Source organism: Syngnathus acus, chromosome 16 (assembly GCF_901709675.1).
Source record: "Syngnathus acus chromosome 16, fSynAcu1.2, whole genome shotgun sequence".
NCBI classification, from domain to species: Eukaryota; Metazoa; Chordata; class Actinopteri; order Syngnathiformes; family Syngnathidae; genus Syngnathus; species Syngnathus acus.
The window spans coordinates 13,456,408-13,477,772 of NC_051101.1; the positions used below are offsets into that span (position 1 = coordinate 13,456,408).

The following is a 21,365-nucleotide window of genomic DNA, read 5'->3' on the forward strand; positions in this document are numbered from 1 at the left end:
CCAATTTTTGCATGTTCCTTAAAATGGACTGGCAACCACTGCAAAGCAATTTTTACCTTTTGCCAAAACTCAACTTTGACAGGCTCCAGCTAAATAGTCCAATTACGAAAAAAAAATTATGATCTGGAGGTTTTTTTTTTTTTTTTAGGTGTCACGAGACATCATCGGTCAGATACGAGTCACGCATTGGTGAAACAAAGTTTTAATTGACAACATGCAGCACATCACAATGCCAAACTTCAAATAAAAGTTGAAAGCACGTGTAAATACTGTGCTCTTTTCCTCTTAGCATCAAGGTAGCTCGCTGCCTTGCCGCTGTGGTGCTAACTGCTCCATCGAGTGGCACGTTAAGGCACTTTGGGAAAAGATGAAGCTATGAAATTCTTTTAGTGTTTATGATCACCTATGCATAAAAATTAACAACCATAAGTAGCATAAAAAAACTAATATTGCAGCAGGATTCAAACATTCACTAGATGACAGGATATAAATAACTGCTGTGGTAGGATACAATCATGTTTTTAAATTCAGCTTGTTGTTTTTTTTAGAATACAATCGTCACTTTGGGAAGTTTGAAATGTTGTCAACAGCTACGCAGCAAATGCTTGTTGCTAAACCCTTCTGCTTCCCAAACAGTAAAACAAGATTTGCGGCAAACTCTGACGCATGTGCAAGAAAAAAAAATGAACGTTCAGTCATAAATAAAAGTTCATATTACTCATAAAATGTTTTTTTTCTCCTTCAAAAAGTGTAAAACCAGCGTAATAGAAATGATTTGTATAGCTACAGCTCTTGCTAACAGCTAGCATATGCGATTACACTGAACAACATCATGCCATGTGGCTAATTTTGCTACTTGTCTTATATTTTGATGCACATTTCAAAGGACAATTCATTTGTATTGTAGACACTACTGCGGTATCTTGCCCTAGAGTGGCTGCTTCTAACCAAAATGGGTGACTAACAAACATTATAATATACACACACTTGCAAAAAAAAAATACAGGCATTTTGAGCGACAACCCAAAATGACATTCATTTGGCGATTGACTTAGAGATCCTTCAAATGTCTTTGTTTTCTGATTTTGGCAACTGATTTTCCATAAAAGTCAGTGAGCGCATGTGATTGGTCACAGATTTGCACATACAGGTCACATGATGCTAACCGGCACACAAATACGGCTTGAATATAAACGTCCAAAGTATTGTTATTGTTAACAGTCTGTTAACTTTTGTGTTCCTGTGCTTTCACATTTTTGTCATAATAATCACCATAATCATCATCATTGTTGTGTAAACTTCAACTTCTTGGTGGTACATAAGTTTAAAGTGTAGCACCGTGCACGCTGGCCCGCCTGTTGCCGTGACAACAGTTTAGTGTGCATGTAACCCGTAAGGAGGTGATTGTTGGCACACTGACTCATCACACTAGTCTAGTGTAAGTTAGCATGCTAAATGCTAACATTTCCTTAGCCTAGCTTAGCTGATGGTTCAGCCTTGAATCTGTTTGCGAGGTTAGCATGCTTTTAATGCCAAGCGTGACACGTAGCTGATGATGGAAAATGGTTCAACGTTGTCTTGTTTACTATTTTAGCACATTAAGAACTAATTCGTCATCTTAGTGTTGCATAAGACTGATGATGATGATCAAGATGATGGTGGTTAAGCATTGCCACCCTTCCTATTAGCATACTCAATGCTAACACTTTTTAGCCTTACATGGCTGATGATGGTGGTTCAGCATTGCATTTCTGGCATGCGAGGTTAGCATGCTAAATGCTAACACTTATTCTGCTTAGCACAGCCCAGGTGACAGTAATCCTGGAGGTGGCTCAGTAAGAAATTTGTTGGCATGTTAGCATTCTGAATACTAACATTACTTTAGCTTAGCATGGCGGCTGCGGAAAGTGCTTCAGCATCTGATCATTTCACTTTAGCGCAGTGCGTGGATTATAAAGATGATGAGGATGGTCCAACATCATGTCCGTTTGTGAGGTTAGCATGCTAAACGCTATTGCAGGACTGTAAACAGTGGAAAAAAATCAACGGAAAATACACAGGCAGGTCATTATGGCACACAGCAATGCTCTCAGTGTCTCTAATGAGAAAGCAACAATTAAGCGACATTTTTATCAAACAGCGGGAATGATGGGAAATGTAGTCATGGAGTTGACTATGTATTGTTCGCACCTGTTGTTGTTGTTTTGGTGTGCCACTGATGTGAAGGTGACTCTCAGAAGCACCGGCAACATTCAGACTTTTTTTTTTTTTTTTTTTTAAACGAGACTGCTCCTGGATTAGAATCTCGGCTCCCAACTCTCATCCAATCACGTTGACTTGTTGGCTGGTTGAGCTCCAGAGGCAGCCAATCAGGATTCTGGCCATTACATGGTCGCGCCTGCATGCATAAAATCAAATTCATGTGACTCCCAGGTTGTTATATACACAGCATGACATTATAGTTAGTAACACCTTTTCGACAAAATTGTGTAAAGTCTCATCCACTTTCAAAAATAATCAAGTGACAAACTAATATTAATTATAGGATAATAAAAATAACATGATTAAATACCATTGTGGTGTGGCCCACAAGAGACACTGTAAGACGTCCACAAGCTGACCGCCATCAGGAAGGTAGTGATAAAACCAAACACCTGAAAACACAACACACAAACAGAACACATGCAACAATAACACAGCTGTGACAATAAACACGAAGGCAACAAACAGAACACGCAAACACGGCAAGACGAATGTTGTACTTACAGATGCCGCCACGAGAGCAGACACTCCTCCACTCTTCACGGCCGCCACAATGGAGCCGATGCAGATCAGGATCGTACCTAGAGAGTAGTGGAAGAATTCCTAAAAGAAGAATACAAGGATGAAGTTGATGATGTGCTGCGTGAAGATGATGTGGGCGGGGCTTACAGTAAGCGGCCAATTGATGCAACCCATCTTGGCCTGTAAGCGGCACAAGTGCATGAGGAAGAAGATCAGGAGCACCACCAGGAACCACACGGCCACCACCTCAAAGTACTGGAACGCAGCCCAGCTAGGCCAGCCTCGTGCACAGTGAACGCACAGGAAGGTGACAAGCAGCGCCACCTGCAGGAGACATGAAAACATACATACACCTCAATTTATTATAAGCCTGTCATAAGTCAATTTGATCACTAGACAACAGCACGCCACTCTCAATGAGGAACTCAAGTGTGTGTGAGTGTGTATGTGAAACCACACCCACAGGATGTCCCCATCTGCCCGCACTGCCCCCCCCTCCCTATCCGCCCCTGTTGACTTGATGCTAGGTTTATTAACACATCAGCTAAAGGCGTCATTTTTTCGGGTGTTGCCGTGTGATTGTTGTCATGAAATTGTTGTGCGGTGTCTGACCATCTGAGCCATTTTGAGCAGTCCCGGGATGGTTCGGGTGTATCCCAGGTTGCAGCCGCCGTCGGACGCGGAAGTCCTGCCGGTGCTGGTCGGGCTGACCGTGTGAGACATCTTAGCTTGCCTGCTAAAAGTAAACGTACTAAAAACTTGAGACTAAAAGAGAAAAAGGAAGTCCTGTTGGTCTTATTAGAAAGGCTTCAGTGCGGGAAGGCGCCAAAACATACGCCCAGCTCGTCACACTTTGCACAAGTGCACACTTCCGCTGACGTTTCACAATAAAAGCATCACACGCGCATTTCTGTAGTACCTTTCACAATAAAAGACAGGTTGGTGACGGAATAAACTGATAGAATAATGACGTAACAATATTTATTCAAATCACTTTTTAATCATATAATTCATGTAGTAATCGGTTTCATGACATAGTTACACAATGGTGCAGTAGTTCGTCAAATTCATGTAACTCACTTTTATTGTTTTTATTGACAAGTGTAGTATGAACTTTGCACTCCAAGAAAGCTCGGTAACAGGTTCAACCCTGAACACAATCAACAAAAACAACAATACGACAAATGTCATTAGAAAAACACACAGAAAGACTAAAAAGGCAACAAAAATGGCTCAAGGCTATACAAAAACCTAAACAAATACAAAAATCTAAATAAATGCTTAGAAAAAGGCTACCAAAGACTATAATGAGTAGAAAGTACAAAAAAAACGATACAAAACATCACAAAAAAAAGTACTACAAGGCCGCAAAAAGAAATAAGCAAAATGCTAATAGACTCCAAAGAGTACAAAAATAACTAAATAATGACTTCAAAAAGCCTAAAAAAGCTACATAGAAAGATGAAAATCAGGCAGAAACTTTTTTACAGTAATGTGTGTGTGTTTGTGTGGTGGGAAGTGAAAGTGTGAGCACTGAGCAGGTGAAGACGCAGTCATGCAAAGGTCACAAGATTCTTACTCTGTTAACCACACCACTTCCCGTCAGTGCTCCCACGTTGGAATGACCAAAGCAACTGGCTCAAAATAATATTTTCTATTTTGACTACCCCTTTGCCGCTTGGGCAGAACAGAGGCTAGCTGATGAACTTGGAAGATGACGAAGACGATGAAGATGATTTATGAAAGGTCACAGTCGAATAAAACAGATCTGAAAAGACAAAGGTTCAACATCTGGTATTTCGACTGAAAACTCTAATCACCGAATGACTGGTGACAGAAACAAGTGATCTCTCACCTTGTTCTTGATGTGTGAGAGCACGTGTGGTGGACGGCACGCCTTCACCTGCAAGTCCATGCACATGAATTAGAAATCAAAGGTAGATATACAATTTATAAAAAAGGTTGAACGACGGCTCTCATCTCAGAAAACTCACTGGCTTCAGGAAGAGCAACAGTCGGAAGTGCATCAGCATCACCAGCTGGACCATGGGAGGAATGCGGGACGCGGTCCTCTACTTCACACACAGACACATTCAAATCCCCGTTTCAGGTCATTTTTAATGCTCATATATGAGATATTGAGTAAAACGTTTTGCACTCACGGTTTTGTCGAATCTGAGCGTGGCGATTTCGAGCTGAGTGAGAAAATGATTATTATCATCAAATCGTTTCACACGGCGCAATCTCGCAGATGATTTCACCACCTCACCTCTGAGCCTCAGTCGGTGGACGATGACGCCCCCTGTGGCCAACAGCAGAAGCGCCGCGGCGACTGTACCGCATACCAGGACCACATCCCTCTTTGTGTTGGCCGGCCGGTACGTCTGCTCGGCCCTCCCCAGCTCGCTCTCCACCCGGCAGGTGAGCTCGTCCTGCTGTTCGTACGGGACGGAGCTGTTCAGGAACAAACCCGTCGATAAGGTCTGAACCTCTAATGTTGTCGTTAACGGGCTCCCGGAGGCCGACAGCCAGGTGATGTTGGGTATCGGCTTGCCCTCCGCCAAACACTCCAGCCTCTGGGGGGCGCTGCCGGTGATCAGTGACACGTTCAGGATTGCGGGCCTCACTAACAAGAGAAGAAGGAAAAAACAACGAGGAAAGTTATGAGGTTGCGTTGGGAACACTGAATTTTTCATGATAATTGCTAACTTGCTCACAAAATAGCTCTCAAGCCTTCACACAAATGACCACACCTCCATACGACCAAACAGGAAGTCCACTCATAGAGTTGAGTCTTTTACCTTGTACATTCAGCATTAGCGCTTTGCTCACTGTTTTTTTTCCATCCAGCGTCACTTGGCAGAAGTACTTGCCCTCAGACACCTTGTCATGTTTGATGCGAAGCGACGCCATTCCCTGGCGGAGGTCACCGGCCAACGCGTAATCCTCCGTGCTAAAGCAGTTGACCGGCAAGGCCGATGAGTCGTTCTTTACTTGACATTGGAAAAATGGCGGTGCGATTTTTATTCTGCCGATCCAGCTCAGCTCGATGTTCCCGGCATAGCGGTGATGAGTGAAGGAGCATCCCAGGACGGCTTCTTGTCCTCGCAACACGTTGACATCAGAGACATGCACGGTCAACGCGGACGATGGCACGGTTCCTACACCCAGACCAGACATGGCAAAAGTACACCAAATCTGTACTGGCGGTCCATACCATTAACTTTCCACGTCAACATGCTAACATAGCTAACTGCCTCCACGTGCTAATGGATCGAATTGAGCCTACACGTCAACATTCAAACATTGCTAACTGCTTCTTCGTCATCATGCTAATGCCAGCAACCAGTTTCGCAATATAAACAGGAAGTAGAACCGTGAAAACGATGGTCAAACCAATTAGAATGACGCACAACTCACCTGTGATCACCAGTAACAGAAGCACACACGTACGCATGTTTGAATGCACTTATACACACGCACACACTAGCACATGCGTATGGAATTGCATCAAGACACACCAATTCTGGGCCATCACAGCAGTTGAGGAAGGAAACGAGTCACAGGACGCTGACTGATTACAAGACAATCACACACACACACACACACACACACACACACACACACACACACACACACACATGCTCAAATAGTCAATATTAATACATTTTTACGATTTTTGTTGTGTGTGTGAATTTTTGGGGCATTTTAAAGTCATGTTTTTGTTTTGGTTAGCTTTTGGTTCCATTTTCTTCATGTTCGACGAATCTATTATTGGCCTATATGGCACATTGTAACTTCCTCTGACATTCTTTGTATCTATGTTCCTTTTTTCACATGGACAAGAAAAACTTCCTCAACATAAAAGAAGAGTCACACTGGAAAAACACACCCACACTTGTCCATCATGGATGTGTTGCTCTGCGTGTCGTTGTTGTTTGCTGCTGATGGAGGTGAGCTGAGGCACTTCACTTAAGTGTGTTGGCATAATTTCTCTTGTTAACATGACTGTGTTCTTCCCTACAGTGTGGAGTTCTGAAGAAGGTGTGTGGGCGGTCCACGTGCAAGCAGAGGTGCGGGCCCTGGCGGGCCACCCGGTGGTGCTGCCGTGCACCTTCAGCCACCCGCCGCATTCCCATCATGCCTCAGTGCAGGTGCGTTGGCGTCTGGGTGGAGCTCAGAGTGTCAACATCCTCTACCGCTGCACCGGTAAAGTCCCCGTCTGCGAGCCCGGGCCCCACCAGGACCCGCGGTACCGTTTGGAGGGTGACCCCCGCCAGCACGATCTGTCCCTGCGTATCAGTGGCACTGCCCTAGGGGACAGTGGACGCTATTATTGTGGTTTGGAGGTGGAGGGAAGGGATCACAAGAGCGTGGAGGACAACCTGGGGACCCGGCTGAGGGTAGAGGGTAAGTCCTGAACGAGAGGGTCCACTTAATGAAGAAGGTGTCCCTCACGTTTGTGTTTTCCGCTATAGCGGCACCCATCATCCATTCCCTGAAAGCGGAAGCCGATCAGAACTCGAGCTACACGGCCGAATGCAGAGTGACAGGCTCACCGCCGCCCGACATCCAGTGGCTAGGACCCGAGCGCCCGCTGGAAGGTTCTACGGCGGGCCCACTGACTTTGACTGGTGACCTCATCGTTAGCCGGCTGCAGGGCGTGGAACCCGGATGGCAGGTGACATGCTCTGCCTCCAACCCCCACGGGAAAGACAAAGCCACCCTCTACTTGCTTCCCCATCCAGCACCTCCACCCAAAGATGGAGTGCCCCCTTATATTCTGCTGCTGCTGATTCTTTCTCTGGGGTCAAAGGTCATCATGCTGCTGGGGATTGGAGTGTGGCTGGTGCCTGGAGTAGGCCTCTGGTGGAAGTGACCACCACACCCGTGAGCCCCACTTTGACCATTTAGATTTTAGAATGATGTTCAATAAAGTTTTGATGCTGTGCTTGCTGCCACCTCCTGCTCACTTGATTCATTACTACTTTATTTTCAAGAAGACACATCTACGAAACAATGTCAAGATCTGTCACAGTTCGTTTCCTTGTTTTAATGTTGTCATAGTTTGGGTTGGCGTGGCCCCTCCCCTCCTGTGCCCTGATCAGTGTGATCACCCTCACCCGCCTTTCGTTAGCTGTCTTGTATTTAAGTCCTGTCTGCCCCTCACTCCCCTGTCGGATCGTTTGCGTCTCATGTCTTCTTGTTTCTCGGTTCTCTACTTGCTTGTCTGTTCTCGTCTTGTTTCGTCTTTCTGTCCACTTATTCCCGTCCCTAGTCGAGCATCTATAGTCTGTCTTTTGAGTTGGTTCAATAAACCCCGGTCCAAGCTGCATTTGGTCGCCCAGCTCCATTCACCTCATGACAAACAACTTATTATCGCTAGCAGAGCTTGTTCAAATTCACTGCAAAATGGTATCAAACTTTATCATTCATTCAAAAGGACTACAAATGACAAACAAAGGTTTCATCTGTTTGTTTTCCTTGCTGCTTTCATGTCAGCATACTTAAATATTCATGCTAATGTGGCTAACTTGTCAAGCCTTAAGATGCTAATGAAGACGCATTAATGTAGCAAACTGGTTTCATGTCATACACACACACACACAAAGACCACAAAAAAGAAAAACACTCCTAAAACAATCGAAAAACATGACAAGAATTAGACTACCAAAAGACTATGAAGACTACAAAAAGATTACAAACACTATGACACTATATTATCAATAGCATGAGCTTACAGCAGTAGAGCTAACTCAAGTGTTAGCTAACCACACTCAACGTTAGCCATGCTCAATCTACTGCATGGTAAAGAGTTGTGGTTCTCGGTAGCAGATGGGATGGACATCTTAACAACAGTCCTCATGGCTCCAACCAAAGTCCTGACTTGGCTCTAGATTAATGGTTCCACAATGACCCCCATGAGTGTCCTCGGGCTTGCCCCCCTGCCAGTTGCTGACTGTAAACGGCACCCTGTCGATCCAGTACCAGGCGCCAGTCAATGTGCTGCGACGCAAGCCGATCCAAGCCCGCCTCGGGACGCTATCCCGGGTATACCCCTGCCGGACTCTGACCTGCACTTGTTCCATGAGTTGGAGAGAGGACAAGCTGACCAAATGGAGATTCCGGTCTCTGCAGAACTTGATGGACTCCTGCCAGCCCAGAGCCTCAGAACCGATTTCCCAAACGTCAGGCGACAAGACGCAGCCTCTGTAATCTAGTGCCGAGAAGCGTATGAGAGTTTAAATTGTTTATGAGAGTGTTTATGTTAGAGCTAATGCTGTTCACACCTGAGGTTTGACTGATGGCAGGCGCCGGGTTCCCAAAAAGGACGCCCCCCTTTTGTCCTATATAGTAGACAGCCATCTTGTCCGAGGTGTGCCAAATGGCGCTGTCCAGGCTGAGCGTTAACACCGTGGAGACATAGTCTGTCCCCGTAAGCGTTAGCCAGGTGGGGTCTTCCAGTGGGCTGCTCCCTACACGGCCTAGCCAGGTCCTTGTGGACCAGAATGACGGCAAAGTTATACACGTCCGGTATGGCATTGACCACGTAGCATGAGGCCAACTCCGACTGAGGGATGAGTGGCAGGAGCAGGCCAGGCCGGTGGAGGACGGCGGCGATACCGGAGAGCTCCAACAGAGGCCAGCCTGGATACGAGGAGTCCACCGAGGAAGCGTCCTCCTGAGGCGACGGTATACATAATAGTCAGGAGAGGGTGCTGTAGATCTACATATGTACTTCAACTTGGGTAAAGCGTATGTAGGTTCAGGGGATACCTGGGACAGAAGGAGAGCAGTTTGGTCCTCTGAGGCTTGGGACAGCAGAGGTGGGACCAAGAAGGCCATCTTGCAATGTGGTTTGGGGTTTAGTGTGACGTAGAGCATGGAGCAGCCGCAGTTTAGTGTGGCGGCACACGGGTGCCCGAAGAGAACCGCCACCGGGTGCTTAGCCCTCACCACTCTCCAGACCTCGTTGCCGTCCAGCCAGAACTGAGCGGCGTGGTGAGGCTCCAGCTCCACTTCCTTGGTAATGTTGTCTCCTTCCAGGCTGACTGTGTTGACTTTCTCTGCGTTAACCACAATGAGCCTAAAGGGGGCGAACTCGGTCATGTAGGCGCAAACCACATCAGGGGGTTGGGTGGTGTTCTGGTTTTCGGGAACCCGCGGGACGAGGTACTCAGTGCCAAGCGCATCCACGGGAAGAACTCGAGCACTCTGCACGCTGCCCGCCTTGACGCTGACAACCTGGACAGTGACCTGGCGGGTGCTGCTCACCCGAAGAACCTTGTCAGAAACATTCTCTCGCCCGAGCTCAGTGGTTCCATCGGAGAAGAAGCGCCGCGTCTGTGCCTTGGCCAGAATCTCCGTGTGGGTTTGTTGACCGATCGCCACTGTGACTTTTGTGTTATCGTGCAAAGCCGTCACATGTTGTGAGGTTCCTCAGGGTAAAAGTAGGCAATGTTTTCTGGAAAGACCACCAAGAGGTTGGAACCAGAGGTGCATCCTGGAAACAGAGCCCGAGGCATATGCAAACTATTGCTTGAGAATCAAATCAACACACTATTTCACAATGATTGCCCTAAATGATGTGTTTGAACTCACTTGTTTCTGTCGCCCTCTTCAGCAGAAAAAGTAGGACTGCAAAATACAGGTGGCCCTTAGCCGGCATCCTGAGCCAAAACAATCACTTTCAGTGATACATTTGCTACAAAGGCCACAAAGTGGTTCTTTTTGTATTTCTATTTTTTTTGCAATCCATTCACAATGAATTATACTTGCATTTTTGCTGTTTGTGTGCCAGCTTTGTCCCAATTCTTTTTCTTGAATGAAGCTAATATGCTTACAACTAGCACAGGAAAGGACATAAAGACATTGCAGAAATGAAATGCCAGAACCAGAATTCAAACCCTGGAGCTCGTAACTAATGATTATTTCACAATACTGCACTCATGAATAGTCATTTGGCTATCACATGTTCCCTTTAATATTATTAGTTTGATATGCAGTTTCCTGTCACACTTCCTGTTTAAAAAGCTCCAAGAGCCACATTGTGGTCTTACCTTCGCTTTAGCCGCGTCGTCTGTGCCTCTCTTACGGAGATGCATGTACGTTTGTCAGTCAAAGCAGGATATTTGCATGGCATCGATGTTGCCACACTATTCAAGGCGGCTTAAAGCATCTTCTGATGGTTAAAACTATTTCAATCGAATGGAATGAATTGACTATGAATGTAATATTGTAGTTTCCCACTCACATATTCACGTGTAGAGTCAAACTAGAGGTCACATCTCACCGCTGTGAGACTGGATCTTTGAAGCCGAGCCGGTTATTGTGTGCTTTGTTGCCGTGTTATGATGAAGATCAAGTGAGAGGTTGTGAAGCAGCTTTGTGCACACAACAATGGCGCGTGCGTGCAGATAGAATCAGCAAGGCAGCAGGGGGAGCATTAAAAATGAAGGTGCTCATCATAGATAAGCACTTCAAACAGCCAAACTGCATCAGTCACATCGGTGATTGTTGATTTTATGACTTTGGGGGGGAAGGGGCGCAATGTGAGCCCATTCAAGGTTTTATAACATCTTTCCCATTCATGATCGGATTGGCGCTTAGCAAATCTGGCTCACAGTTCTGAGGTTCTGAGTTCGAAGCTGGGCCGCGCTTTCTTTTTGTGCTTGTATGTTCTCACGTGGGCCCTGACATTTGTATATTTGTTTATGTATTTGTCAAGTGACAATTCAGACAAAAACAGAAATGCCCAAAGCTAATATGAGATTCATTGGGGAAAGAATTAATAAATAACATTTCCACTGTAATTACAGTTTGTTTATGTTATCTAAACATAATCACTATTAATTCGTTTTCAGTTCATTTTCGTTCTGCTTTTATTTTGTGAATGAAAATAACGATATTTCATTCGTTTTGATCAACTTTACTAAGGGAAACAAAATGGATGGTCGCTTCAGTGATGTCGAGACACTCGAACCAGGGGGGCGTTTCTTGAACCTGGTCTCGATACAGACAGTCCGTGAGGCTGCGAGGGGGGAAGAAGCAACGTGTGGACCTTTATCACCTTCGATAGTGAAACTTTTAAAATGTCACAAGACGCGAGCGAGCAGATGAGACCGCTGCTAACATCGGTAAGTGAGTTGTTGGGACTTTTTGCTCGTGCGGCGACGGCAAATTGTTGTTCATCCCGTCGGAGATGCGCCAAAGACGGAGAGAGCAAAGCGTGTGAGGAGAAACTTGAATGATCAACTTTAAACAACAACAAATTGACTGTGTTTAATTTGACTTCCTCTCCAGGAAGTGAACTCGGCTCGCGCGCACCTCGGTAGTTCCGAAGTCGCACCCAAAAAAAACTGCAGGTTTTCTAAAAAGTTGCTTTAAAAAAACGGTCGCGCCTGTTTTGTGAAACACGCAAACGACATCTGTATTCACCTTGCATTCGGCTTGCGCCCTATCTACGTTATCGTCACGACGACGTGATTTCTATCATTTGGTTTTTACCCCTGCTGAAGCGTCTGATATATTAAAAAAAAAAGTAAAGAAATTGATTTGAAACCTAAGGTGACAAAAGTAGAATATGTGACGGATGTTTCTATTCTTCTTTTGTGGACCACTGCTGTTGTTTCCAAGTTCCTTCCATTCATCCTTGCAGAAGAATGATATTGTCCATCATTTACACCTCAATGTTTTTTGTATCATGGACCGGTTTTATAAAAAGCTCCTTTGAGAAAAGGTGATCCAATTATTATTGTTTTAACTTTCTTAAATGAATTGATTATGTGTGGATGTTTCAGGCGGAGGAAGCAGTGCTGGACCGAGGGAACACAAGCTCCACCCTTTTCACCAACTTTGAGGCGGAGGAGCTGGAGAGTGAGTGTCTGACGCTTGTGTTCTTCACATCCAGGATGAAGCATTGACACATCAGTCATGTTTGTCGGTCAGGTCACAGGGAGCTGTACGTCGGCATTCACGTCCCTTTGGGCCGACGGCGCCACCGCCACCGGGGACACCGACACGAGCGGCGGAGGCAGGTTCGCCCGCATGAAGATGTCTGCGAGTCGCCTTCTTACGGTAGATTCCAAATGACTTTTTTGTCCCATTTGCTAGTATAAAAACAATGACATTATTAAAAAAAAAAAATTGCTCTCTAGACACACCGTCACAGCGGGTACAGTTCATCTTAGGCACGGAGGACGACGACGAGGAACATGTCCCGCATCAACTCTTCACCGAGCTGGACGAGCTTGCTCTCAGGAACGGAGAAGTCGTGGAGTGGAAGGAGACGGCAAGGCGAGGCCGCCGCCGCCGCGCTGCTTTCTGTCAGCCATCTTGAACGAGACTTCTCTTGTGTGTGTGTGTGGGCAGGTGGTTGAAGTTTGAGGAGGATGTGGAGGACGGCGGCGAGCGTTGGAGTAAACCTTACGTGGCCACCCTGTCCCTGCACAGCCTGTTTGAGTTGCGCTCGTGTATCATGAACGGCGCCGTGATACTCGACATGCGCGCCAACGGGATTGAGGAGATCGCAGGTCAGTCCACCATTTTGTTGTTGTCGTCGTCCATGCACTCATGGCTGACGAGGTGTTCTGAAGTTGCTCGATTCTAAAGCCAAATTGCAAATATGGGGGTGAGCACCAACACCTGAGTAGAACCTTTTGAGGAACAATTTGAGATGTTTTACAGACATGGTGATTGACACCATGCTGGCGTCCGGTCAGCTGGAAGATCACGTCCAAGACAAGGTGAGGGAAGCCATCTTAAAGCGCCACCACCATCAGAACGAGAAGAGGCTGAGCAAGCGCATCCCGCTGGTGCGATCCCTCGCTGACATAGGCAAGAAATATTCGGACCCTCATCTGCTGGAACACAATGGTGAGCGCTCCGGACAGACCACGGGACCGCTTGATGACGACCACCTAGAGTGATGTGAAGCTTCTTCCAGTTCCAGCAGGTCTTCTAGCGTCCCCTCAGTCGGCTCCTGGGAACCTGAACGCCGCCGAGGGGGTGGGAGGTGACTTCAACGCCGGTAGTCGTGAAAACAGCGCGGTGGACTTCAGCAAGGTGAAAGACCTCTTTGCACCAAAAAAGGATTACAATATAGTGACGCGTTCCCGTGCATTTCAGGTGGACATGAACTTCATGAGAAAGATTCCAGCAGATGCAGAAGCCTCCAACGTGCTGGTGGGCGAAGTGGACTTCCTGGAGAAGCCCATCATTGCCTTCGTTCGCCTGTCTCCCGCCGTGCTCCTCTCTGGACTCACCCAGGTGCCCGTGCCCACCAGGTGAGCTCACTCTCCTTTTGGGCAGAAGGTCCCATGACTTGAATTCGGTAATTATGCTCCATTGACCAGGTTAGTTAGATTTGACCAACCAATGTATAATGGGACTTTGCACCTCTGCCAATCAGGTTCCTCTTCCTCCTGCTCGGTCCGTTCGGAAAAGGTCCGAAGTACCACGAGGTGGGGCGTTCCATGGCCACGCTGATGACGGACGAGGTGTGAGGTTAGAAGCTCACGTGACTTAGAAGCAGTCTTTAAAATGTTTGTGTGGCCATCCTCAAGATCTTCCACAACGTGGCCTACAAGGCCAAGGATCGCAAAGATCTCCTGGCAGGACTGGATGAGTTCCTGGATCAAGTGACCGTGCTCCCGCCGGGCGAGTGGGACCCCAGCATTCGCATCGAACCGCCCAAGAACATCCCCTCTCAGGTTTGTGGACACATAGGCTAAATGCTAATGCTAACAATGCCAACTGTTTTACTTACATAGGTTGTCTTTGATAACAGAGTGAGAGCTGATTTTAAGTTTAGCAAGAGTTCGTTTTGTTGTTTCAAACCAGGGTTCTGATTTCAAAGAAAGATTTCAATCCATCTGTTGGGATTTCAAGTTAGCTAGGTGCTAATGCTAAAGCCAGCAACACCAAAATTGCATCCGCAGGAGAAGCGGAAGACTCCCTCTGCCTCGAATGGCTCCGTCCACACCTCGGGCATCATCAAGGAGGCGGAGCACGACGTTGGCCCAGAGCTCCAGAGAACGGGAAGGTTAGTGCTTAGCCGTGTTAGCCACACGTGGCTAGCTTGCGTATAAAGTAGTTTTTCCACATACTTAATACTCATAGAAAGGTACAGTACTGACGAATGACAAATTCTGTACATTTGTGCGTGTCAGGTTATTTGGAGGTCTGGTCGCGGACGTTAAGAGAAAGGCACCTTTTCTGCTCAGTGACCTGACAGATGGCCTCAGCCTGCAGTGTTTGGCGTCCGTCCTCTTCCTCTACTGTGCCTGCATGTCTCCCGTCATCACATTCGGAGGCCTGCTCGGAGAAGCCACCCAAGGAAACATTGTAAGAAGCGTGAATCACAACGTAGCAGTCCATTTAAGGCTTTGCACGTGGTGACATCATCATTCCGAGGCGTCCTTTGTGTGTGTCTGTCGCAGAGCGCCATTGAATCTCTGTTTGGAGCGTCCCTGACGGGCGTGACCTACTCTTTGTTTGCGGGTCAACCTCTCACCATTCTGGGCAGCACAGGGCCCGTTCTGGTCTTTGAGAAAATCCTCTTCAAGTTCTGCTGGTGAGTCAGGTCCTGGTGACTTTTTGAGAAGTAAATTCGTGATTGTTTATGCTCTCAACGATACCAGGCTGGCCGTTGCTCAGTTCTTGTTGCTAGGCGGATTATTGATCCACTTCGATTCTATAAGGGATGATACACTTAGGATGGATAGACGCTTAGTAAATTTAAAGTTCTAGTTTTTAAAGGCGACCCTTCTCCTCTAGGGGGAGTCCTTGCGCCATTAGAAACTATTCTCCGTTGTAGGTAGGGACGCCAAACCTGATACGATTTTTGTGGCAGGATAATGATGAAAACAATATCTTAGGAAGCATTGCCCCAAAACACAGAAGATCAACTTTAAAGTATTTTTATTGAGCATTTGGTGAGTCTTCCAAGATGCTTACTGGGTGAAGAGCAGGAATCCACTGAAGGTGCTGTGGTGGTTGCTGTTGTCCCAGATTTGCGTGTTGTCCCAGAGAGTCAGCGAGAGCTTATCGCCCTTTTCCAGCAGCAGGGTGGCGCCGTTAGACGCCGTGTCGCTGCCCTCGCCGGACGGCTGCTCGTGGGTGATGAGCTGGATCTGGGCGTCGTTCTTGTAAAGCACGGCGCTCATGGTGAAGTCGGCGGGGGCGTTGGCGGTGAAGCGGATGTAGTAGACGCCGCGTACGGGTGCCGTGAAATAACCTGGGGGAGGTAAGCAAGCAAGAAGAACCAGTGGCAGGGCATTAATAATTGATGCCCCCTCCTCAAAGAAAAACTTGATAGCGGCAAAGCAGTGCTTTTGTCGAAATGAAGCTCCTCAGCTCTCCTCAACAGCAAAATTCCACAAAAGGCTGCGACATTTGTCAAAAAGAAACTCCTCAGTGACCACTGACCTGTTTCCGGGTCGTACGCTTCACCAATGTTGGTGAGGACGTCCTTGAAGAGAAGCTTCTTCATTCCGGACGTGGTCTTCTGGAGACCGTTACCCCCCAGAGACGCCGCAAACGCCACCTTTGGCACATCTACAGTAAGGCGACAAAAAAAAAAGAAAAAGAAAAGTGATGACGCGATGTATCTCACAAAGCAGCATGAGCAAGTATTCGAAACTGACTTTTCATATTCCTCAGCTCCGTCTCGGTGCTCTCCATCCGTCCTTTGAGTTCTGCCGGCACATGATGATAAGTTCCGCTCCTAAGCAACGCAAGTACGAGTTGAAAAACCAAAACAAATCACCCGTGTTTTCCGTTTGGAGTTGCGTCATGGAAGCTTGAAGCCTTTTCATCTCCGACTCGACGTCAAACTCCTTTGGAGCTTCGTCGACCCTTTGGAGGCAGGATGCAAAATCAAAACCGCTTTCTTTTATTTTTCACAACATTTCAAATTTGAAACGGCTTTCCATACAGTGGGAAAACCAGGAATCCGCTGAAGGTGCTGTGGTGATTGCTGTTGTCCCAGATTTGCGTGTTATCCCACAGCACCATCTTCAGCCTGTCGCCCTTCTCCAACAGCAGGGCGGCGCCGTTGGACGCCGTGTCGCTGCCCTCACCCGACGGCTGCTCGTGGACGATGAGCTGGATCCGGGCGTCGTTCTTGTACAGCACGGCGCTCATGGTGAAGTCGGTGGGCGCGTTGGCGGTGAAGCGGATGTAGTAGACGCCGCGAACGGGCGCCGTGAACAGGCCTAGATGACACGGACCATGTTGTTGAGCACCGTGACGTCTCGTGGCGGCCATTACGCGGGCTTACCAGTCTCTGCGTTATAAGCCCCGCCTACATTGGTCAGGACGTCCCTGTAAATGAGATCTCTGTTTCCCGTCGTCGCCTTCTGGGCGCCGTTTCCCCCCAGCGAGGCGGCAAAGGCAATCTTTGGGCTTTCTGTTCAAGTGAGGGTTCGACATTTGGGTTGATGTGAAAATGGCTACACTTTGACACCGGGCTCACCTAGGACTGTGTTCAGCTCCTTCTCGGCCGTCTCCAGACGCTGCATCATGGCTGTTTCCACGGAGACACACAAGTCACATTAACCCAGACTAGTAGCTTAGCTTACTTGACCAATTTAGCGCCGGCGTCACCTCGTCTGTCGGCCTTCAGGTCCTCCATAGCCGCCCGGATGCCGTCAATCTCGGCCCGGCGGTCCAGCTGGGGAGTCGGGCCGCACCGCGCGACCGCCACCGTTAGCAAAAGCACCAGTGCGACACGTGCAAACATGACGGCGGAATATAGATGAGATGCCGGCGTCTCGTTACTTTTATACGGGGATGGCCGCGGTGACCTTGAACTTGTCAATATTGGCTTTGATAAGAGGCAAATACATGCACGCGTCTGTCACAACATACGTACACACGTACCAAGATGCCATTGGATCAAATATTGATGCGGGCAAGGGTCAGTTTGAACTTTGATGTGAAGACTACGCTCATCGATCCGATGGCCGTTTATGTGAAGGTTACGCTCGTCGATCTGACACAGCAAACTTAGCCGATGAACTTCAGCATACTCGAGCACGTGTTGCATGCTTAACAAGGTTTTATTATTCCATTTATTTATTTTCATTTTAGTTATTTTTGTTTTATATATTTTATTTATTCATTTGTATTTTATGCATATTTTTCATTCTATTTTTATTCAATTCTTCTTTTATTATTACAATGATTCCAAATGTCCTCCTCAGTGACTACGGCCTGAGCTACTTGTCCCTGCGGACCAGCATCGGACTCTGGACCGCCTTCCTGTGCCTGCTGCTGGTGGCCACCGACGCCAGCTCCTTAGTCTGCTACATCACGCGCTTCACCGAGGAGGCCTTTGCCGCCCTCATCTGCTTCATCTTCATCTACGAAGCCCTGGAGAAGCTTCTGCACCTGGGGCACATCTACCCGGTCAACACTGCCAACCATCTGGACAACCTGACCTTCTACACGTATGTCGGACATCCTGGCTAAGCTGTCGTTTTATTTGAAGGCAGCTACGGATCTCTATCATGAGCAACCACCGAAGTTCTCACTTGGCAGTTGAAGCTCTCGACCCGACTTTTTGTGCTCGTAGGTGCGAATGTTCTCAACCCGCCAACGCCTCGACCGAAACGCATCAGATTTGGAGGAACCGGGGCTACAACTCGTCGGCGAGCATCCCGTGGGAGCAGCTGAGTGTGAAGGTGACGCAAATCCTCTGGAACATCTCGTCTCGTCAGAAACGGGAGAACCCCGGCCGAGCTTCTCTTTCTTTTGCAGCGCTGTCAGAGTTTGCGCGGTGAATTCACGGGCTCGGCTTGCGCCCGCGACGGACCCTTCGTCCCCGACGTCCTCTTCTGGTCCGTCATTCTCTTCTTCACAACCTTCTTATTGTCGACATTCCTCAAAGACTTCAAGAACAAGAGATTCTTTCCCACCAAGGTGGGTTTCGCTTCCTGTCATCTATCACACATAAGATTCAAAACTGAAATGTTTCCAACAATCAGGAAGAGTCCCGTGACCTCCATTGAACTTCTGTTCCATGATTTGCATGACGTGCAGGTGCGATCCACCATCAGTGACTTTGCCGTCTTCCTGACCATCATGTTAATGGTTCTGATGGATTATCTGGTGGGAATTCCGTCTCCCAAACTCAGTGTCCCGGACCGTTTCCAGGTAAATTCCCAAACCGAGGCGGATCTTGGGCTTAACGCCGGAATTTCACAGTTTCTGCATTTCCTGTATTGTGTCTCAGCCCACCTCCGATAATCGCGGTTGGCTCATCTCGCCGCTGGGTCCCAACCCCTGGTGGACGCTGCTGGCTGCCGCCATTCCCGCTTTGCTCTGCACCATCCTTATCTTCATGGACCAGCAGATCACCGCTGTCATCGTCAACAGGAAGGAAAACAAGCTGACGGTGGGGCCCGTGTTACTTTAATAAATGTCCGAATATTTAATACAAACAAACCTTCACATGAGGCTAATCAATAGCATTAGCTAGGGAGCTAGCATACAACGCATTGACTTAATGAACGTTTTGATTCTTTGCTTAACCCCAGAAAGGCTGCGGCTACCATCTGGACCTGCTGGTGGTGTCCCTGATGATAGCCGTGTGCTCCATCATGGGCCTACCGTGGTTCGTGGCGGCCACTGTTCTCTCCATCACGCACGTCAACAGCCTGAAGCTGGAGTCGACCTGCGCGGCCCCGGGCGAGCAGCCCAAGTTCCTGGGCGTCCGGGAACAGCGCGTCACCGGCCTGATGATCTTCCTCCTCATGGGCTGCTCGGTCTTCATGACGTCTGTCCTTAAGGTGAGCTCACGATTCCTTCCCTCAGCTGCTTCGGCCCTTTTTTTACGTCCACGTTTCCTTGACGGCAGTTCATCCCGATGCCCGTCCTGTATGGCGTCTTCCTCTACATGGGCGTGTCCTCGCTCAAAGACATTCAGGTACGTGTCTTTGTTAACTACAAAAAAAAAACAGGCTAAGTCTCTCTTGTTGGTCTTGTGTAGCTCTTTGACCGCATCCAACTGTTCGCCATGGCGGCTAAGCACCAGCCGGAACTGATCTACCTTCGCTACGTTCCGCTGAGGAAGGTCCACGCCTTCACCGGCGTGCAGCTCTCCTGCCTGATCGCCCTGTGGCTCATCAAAACCTCCGCCGCCGCCGTCGTCTTCCCCGTGATGGTTAGATGAAGGCCGGGTCGCGCCCTAACATCATGCCGCCACCTCACGTTGTGCTCCGCAGGTTCTGGCGCTGGTGTTCATCCGGAAGCTTCTGGACTTTGGCTTCAGCAAACGAGAGCTGACTTGGCTGGATGACCTCATACCCGAAAGCAAGAAGAAAGACGATGACAAGAAGAAGAAGAGGGAGAAGGAAGTGAGCACACAGCATGTGACTATGTGAGCGTACCATGTGACCTTACCACACGACCTTCATGTAAATAGAACATGACTTGCAGGAGACTAATTTGCAGGGGGCGGTGGACAACTCTGCGTTCGATGATGACGCAATAGTCGTCAAGATCCCTGTGAAAAGTGTGAAACCATGGTGAATCAGAAGCATCGTCTTTGTATGTGTGTGTCAGCACCACACATTGCCTTAAACGTGTGTCCATGGGTAGGTCAGACCCGTCTGAGGTGAACATCTCGCGTGAGATGGATAAAAGTGGCTTCTGTAAATCTCGCTCCATGACGGCGGATGCCAACAAAGCTCTGAAGCCAATCAGCAGGTCAGCGCATGATGTCATTGAAGATGTTGTTCATGGACGTGATTACTGATGGCATGGAATTATAAAACTGTGTAATTAAGAGACAACAAAATAGCAGCACCAGCAATATTAAGCTAACGATAGCACTATAAACAAGCCAATGTTAGTCTACTAAGTCTCTTTTTCTTGTTGTCTTTACCCTCCAGTCAGGAGCCTGTGCCCAGCGTGAGCGTGGCGTCTGAAGAGGACCAAAGAGTTGCAGACGTTGAGACGGCACTATGACCCGCAGGGTTACGTCAACACCACTAAAGGGTGCTGCCATGCCTCCTGAGTCAAAGGCGAACAGGACTAGGACTTGGCTTCTCTACCATAGTGTTGCTTGTTTTTTTTTTTTTTATTATTATTATTTTTACATACTTACATATTATTATTATATACACACAGCTGTTATTCTTAACTGCAAGCAAAAAAAAGTGATTTTTGTTCTTTATTATATTGTTATTTTTCCACATTTTGAGAGGGGGCTAGAATAGTCAAATTTTCCAGATTCTTTTGTCTTTTTTAAAGTTAATAAGTACTGCACTCACGTCATGTAATGTCAAACTTTCTCAGTGGCTCAAGTTATATGTCATGCACAGTTATTATTGTGAGAATGAGTTGCGTGATAAACATTTCCCATCCAGTGTCAATCGTGTCTACAATGATCCGAGAGCGATACTTTTGTTTTGAAAGCAGATAATGATGTCATTTCCTGTTTCTACTTCCGCCTACATCTATTTTAGATTAATTAACATTTCATTCGTTAAGAATAAATATTATTCGCAACTTAATGTATCATGTGTGTTCTTTAGACAATTATTCAGCTTTTTTATTTGTACTTGGAGTTCGCC

General features: G+C 47.4%; 6 protein-coding genes across 22 annotated transcripts; 2 read left to right on the top strand and 4 right to left on the bottom strand.

Annotated features, from left to right (window-relative positions):
* Positions 1-186: 186 nt before the first annotated feature.
* Positions 187-3,653, bottom strand: cmtm7 (CKLF-like MARVEL transmembrane domain containing 7). The gene is made up of 5 exons (XM_037273012.1): positions 3,397-3,653; positions 2,932-3,108; positions 2,767-2,865; positions 2,573-2,654; positions 187-2,398 (listed from the first exon to the last, which is right to left on the bottom strand). Exons 1-5 carry the CDS (start codon positions 3,505-3,507, stop codon positions 2,385-2,387), a joined length of 483 nt encoding a protein of 160 aa, XP_037128907.1. The 5' UTR covers positions 3,508-3,653; the 3' UTR covers positions 187-2,384.
* A 111-nt stretch (positions 3,654-3,764) lies between these two features.
* siglec15l (sialic acid binding Ig-like lectin 15, like) lies at positions 3,765-6,369 on the bottom strand. 12 transcript variants are annotated; one of them, XM_037272972.1, is made up of 7 exons: positions 6,205-6,369; positions 5,538-5,945; positions 5,054-5,410; positions 4,947-4,979; positions 4,779-4,859; positions 4,640-4,687; positions 3,765-4,552 (listed from the first exon to the last, which is right to left on the bottom strand). In XM_037272972.1, exons 1-7 carry the CDS (start codon positions 6,239-6,241, stop codon positions 4,479-4,481), a joined length of 1,038 nt encoding a protein of 345 aa, XP_037128867.1. In that variant the 5' UTR covers positions 6,242-6,369; the 3' UTR covers positions 3,765-4,478. The 12 variants fall into 12 exon arrangements, with proteins under 12 accessions (XP_037128867.1, XP_037128862.1, XP_037128861.1 ...); XM_037272967.1 differs by having other exon boundaries at positions 4,779-4,856; positions 5,538-5,987; positions 6,205-6,361; XM_037272966.1 differs by having other exon boundaries at positions 5,538-5,987; positions 6,205-6,360.
* A 253-nt stretch (positions 6,370-6,622) lies between these two features.
* Positions 6,623-7,810, top strand: si:dkey-11p23.7 (V-set and Ig domain-containing protein). The gene is made up of 3 exons (XM_037272985.1): positions 6,623-6,737; positions 6,811-7,194; positions 7,263-7,810. The coding sequence occupies exons 1-3, from the start codon at positions 6,692-6,694 to the stop codon at positions 7,661-7,663; spliced, it is 831 nt and encodes a 276-aa protein (XP_037128880.1). The 5' UTR covers positions 6,623-6,691; the 3' UTR covers positions 7,664-7,810.
* Positions 7,811-8,182: 372 nt separating this feature from the next.
* Positions 8,183-11,321, bottom strand: LOC119135428. Its single transcript, XM_037272993.1, has 5 exons — positions 10,845-11,321; positions 10,387-10,454; positions 9,562-10,288; positions 9,075-9,466; positions 8,183-9,001 (listed from the first exon to the last, which is right to left on the bottom strand). Exons 3-5 carry the CDS (start codon positions 9,892-9,894, stop codon positions 8,974-8,976), a joined length of 753 nt encoding a protein of 250 aa, XP_037128888.1. The 5' UTR covers positions 9,895-10,288; positions 10,387-10,454; positions 10,845-11,321; the 3' UTR covers positions 8,183-8,973.
* A 382-nt stretch (positions 11,322-11,703) lies between these two features.
* LOC119136365 (sodium bicarbonate cotransporter 3-like) lies at positions 11,704-21,305 on the top strand. Of its 6 annotated transcripts, none has more exons than XM_037274730.1 (25): positions 11,705-11,921; positions 12,585-12,660; positions 12,733-12,861; positions 12,942-13,080; positions 13,156-13,316; positions 13,471-13,659; positions 13,736-13,848; positions 13,912-14,069; positions 14,195-14,282; positions 14,349-14,495; positions 14,724-14,827; positions 14,955-15,129; positions 15,225-15,358; positions 17,991-18,236; positions 18,362-18,470; positions 18,547-18,708; positions 18,829-18,942; positions 19,022-19,183; positions 19,326-19,577; positions 19,646-19,714; positions 19,778-19,951; positions 20,013-20,144; positions 20,227-20,315; positions 20,389-20,496; positions 20,682-21,305. In XM_037274730.1, the coding sequence occupies exons 1-25, from the start codon at positions 11,877-11,879 to the stop codon at positions 20,755-20,757; spliced, it is 3,351 nt and encodes a 1,116-aa protein (XP_037130625.1). In that variant the 5' UTR covers positions 11,705-11,876; the 3' UTR covers positions 20,758-21,305. The 6 variants fall into 6 exon arrangements, with proteins under 6 accessions (XP_037130628.1, XP_037130625.1, XP_037130626.1 ...); XM_037274731.1 differs by having other exon boundaries at positions 13,739-13,848; XM_037274727.1 differs by having other exon boundaries at positions 13,736-14,069.
* LOC119136386 lies at positions 15,689-17,546 on the bottom strand. Its single transcript, XM_037274789.1, has 8 exons — positions 17,392-17,546; positions 17,261-17,311; positions 17,066-17,194; positions 16,721-17,000; positions 16,553-16,641; positions 16,431-16,481; positions 16,213-16,341; positions 15,689-16,021 (listed from the first exon to the last, which is right to left on the bottom strand). The coding sequence occupies exons 1-8, from the start codon at positions 17,525-17,527 to the stop codon at positions 15,738-15,740; spliced, it is 1,149 nt and encodes a 382-aa protein (XP_037130684.1). The 5' UTR covers positions 17,528-17,546; the 3' UTR covers positions 15,689-15,737.
* Positions 21,306-21,365: the final 60 nt, after the last annotated feature.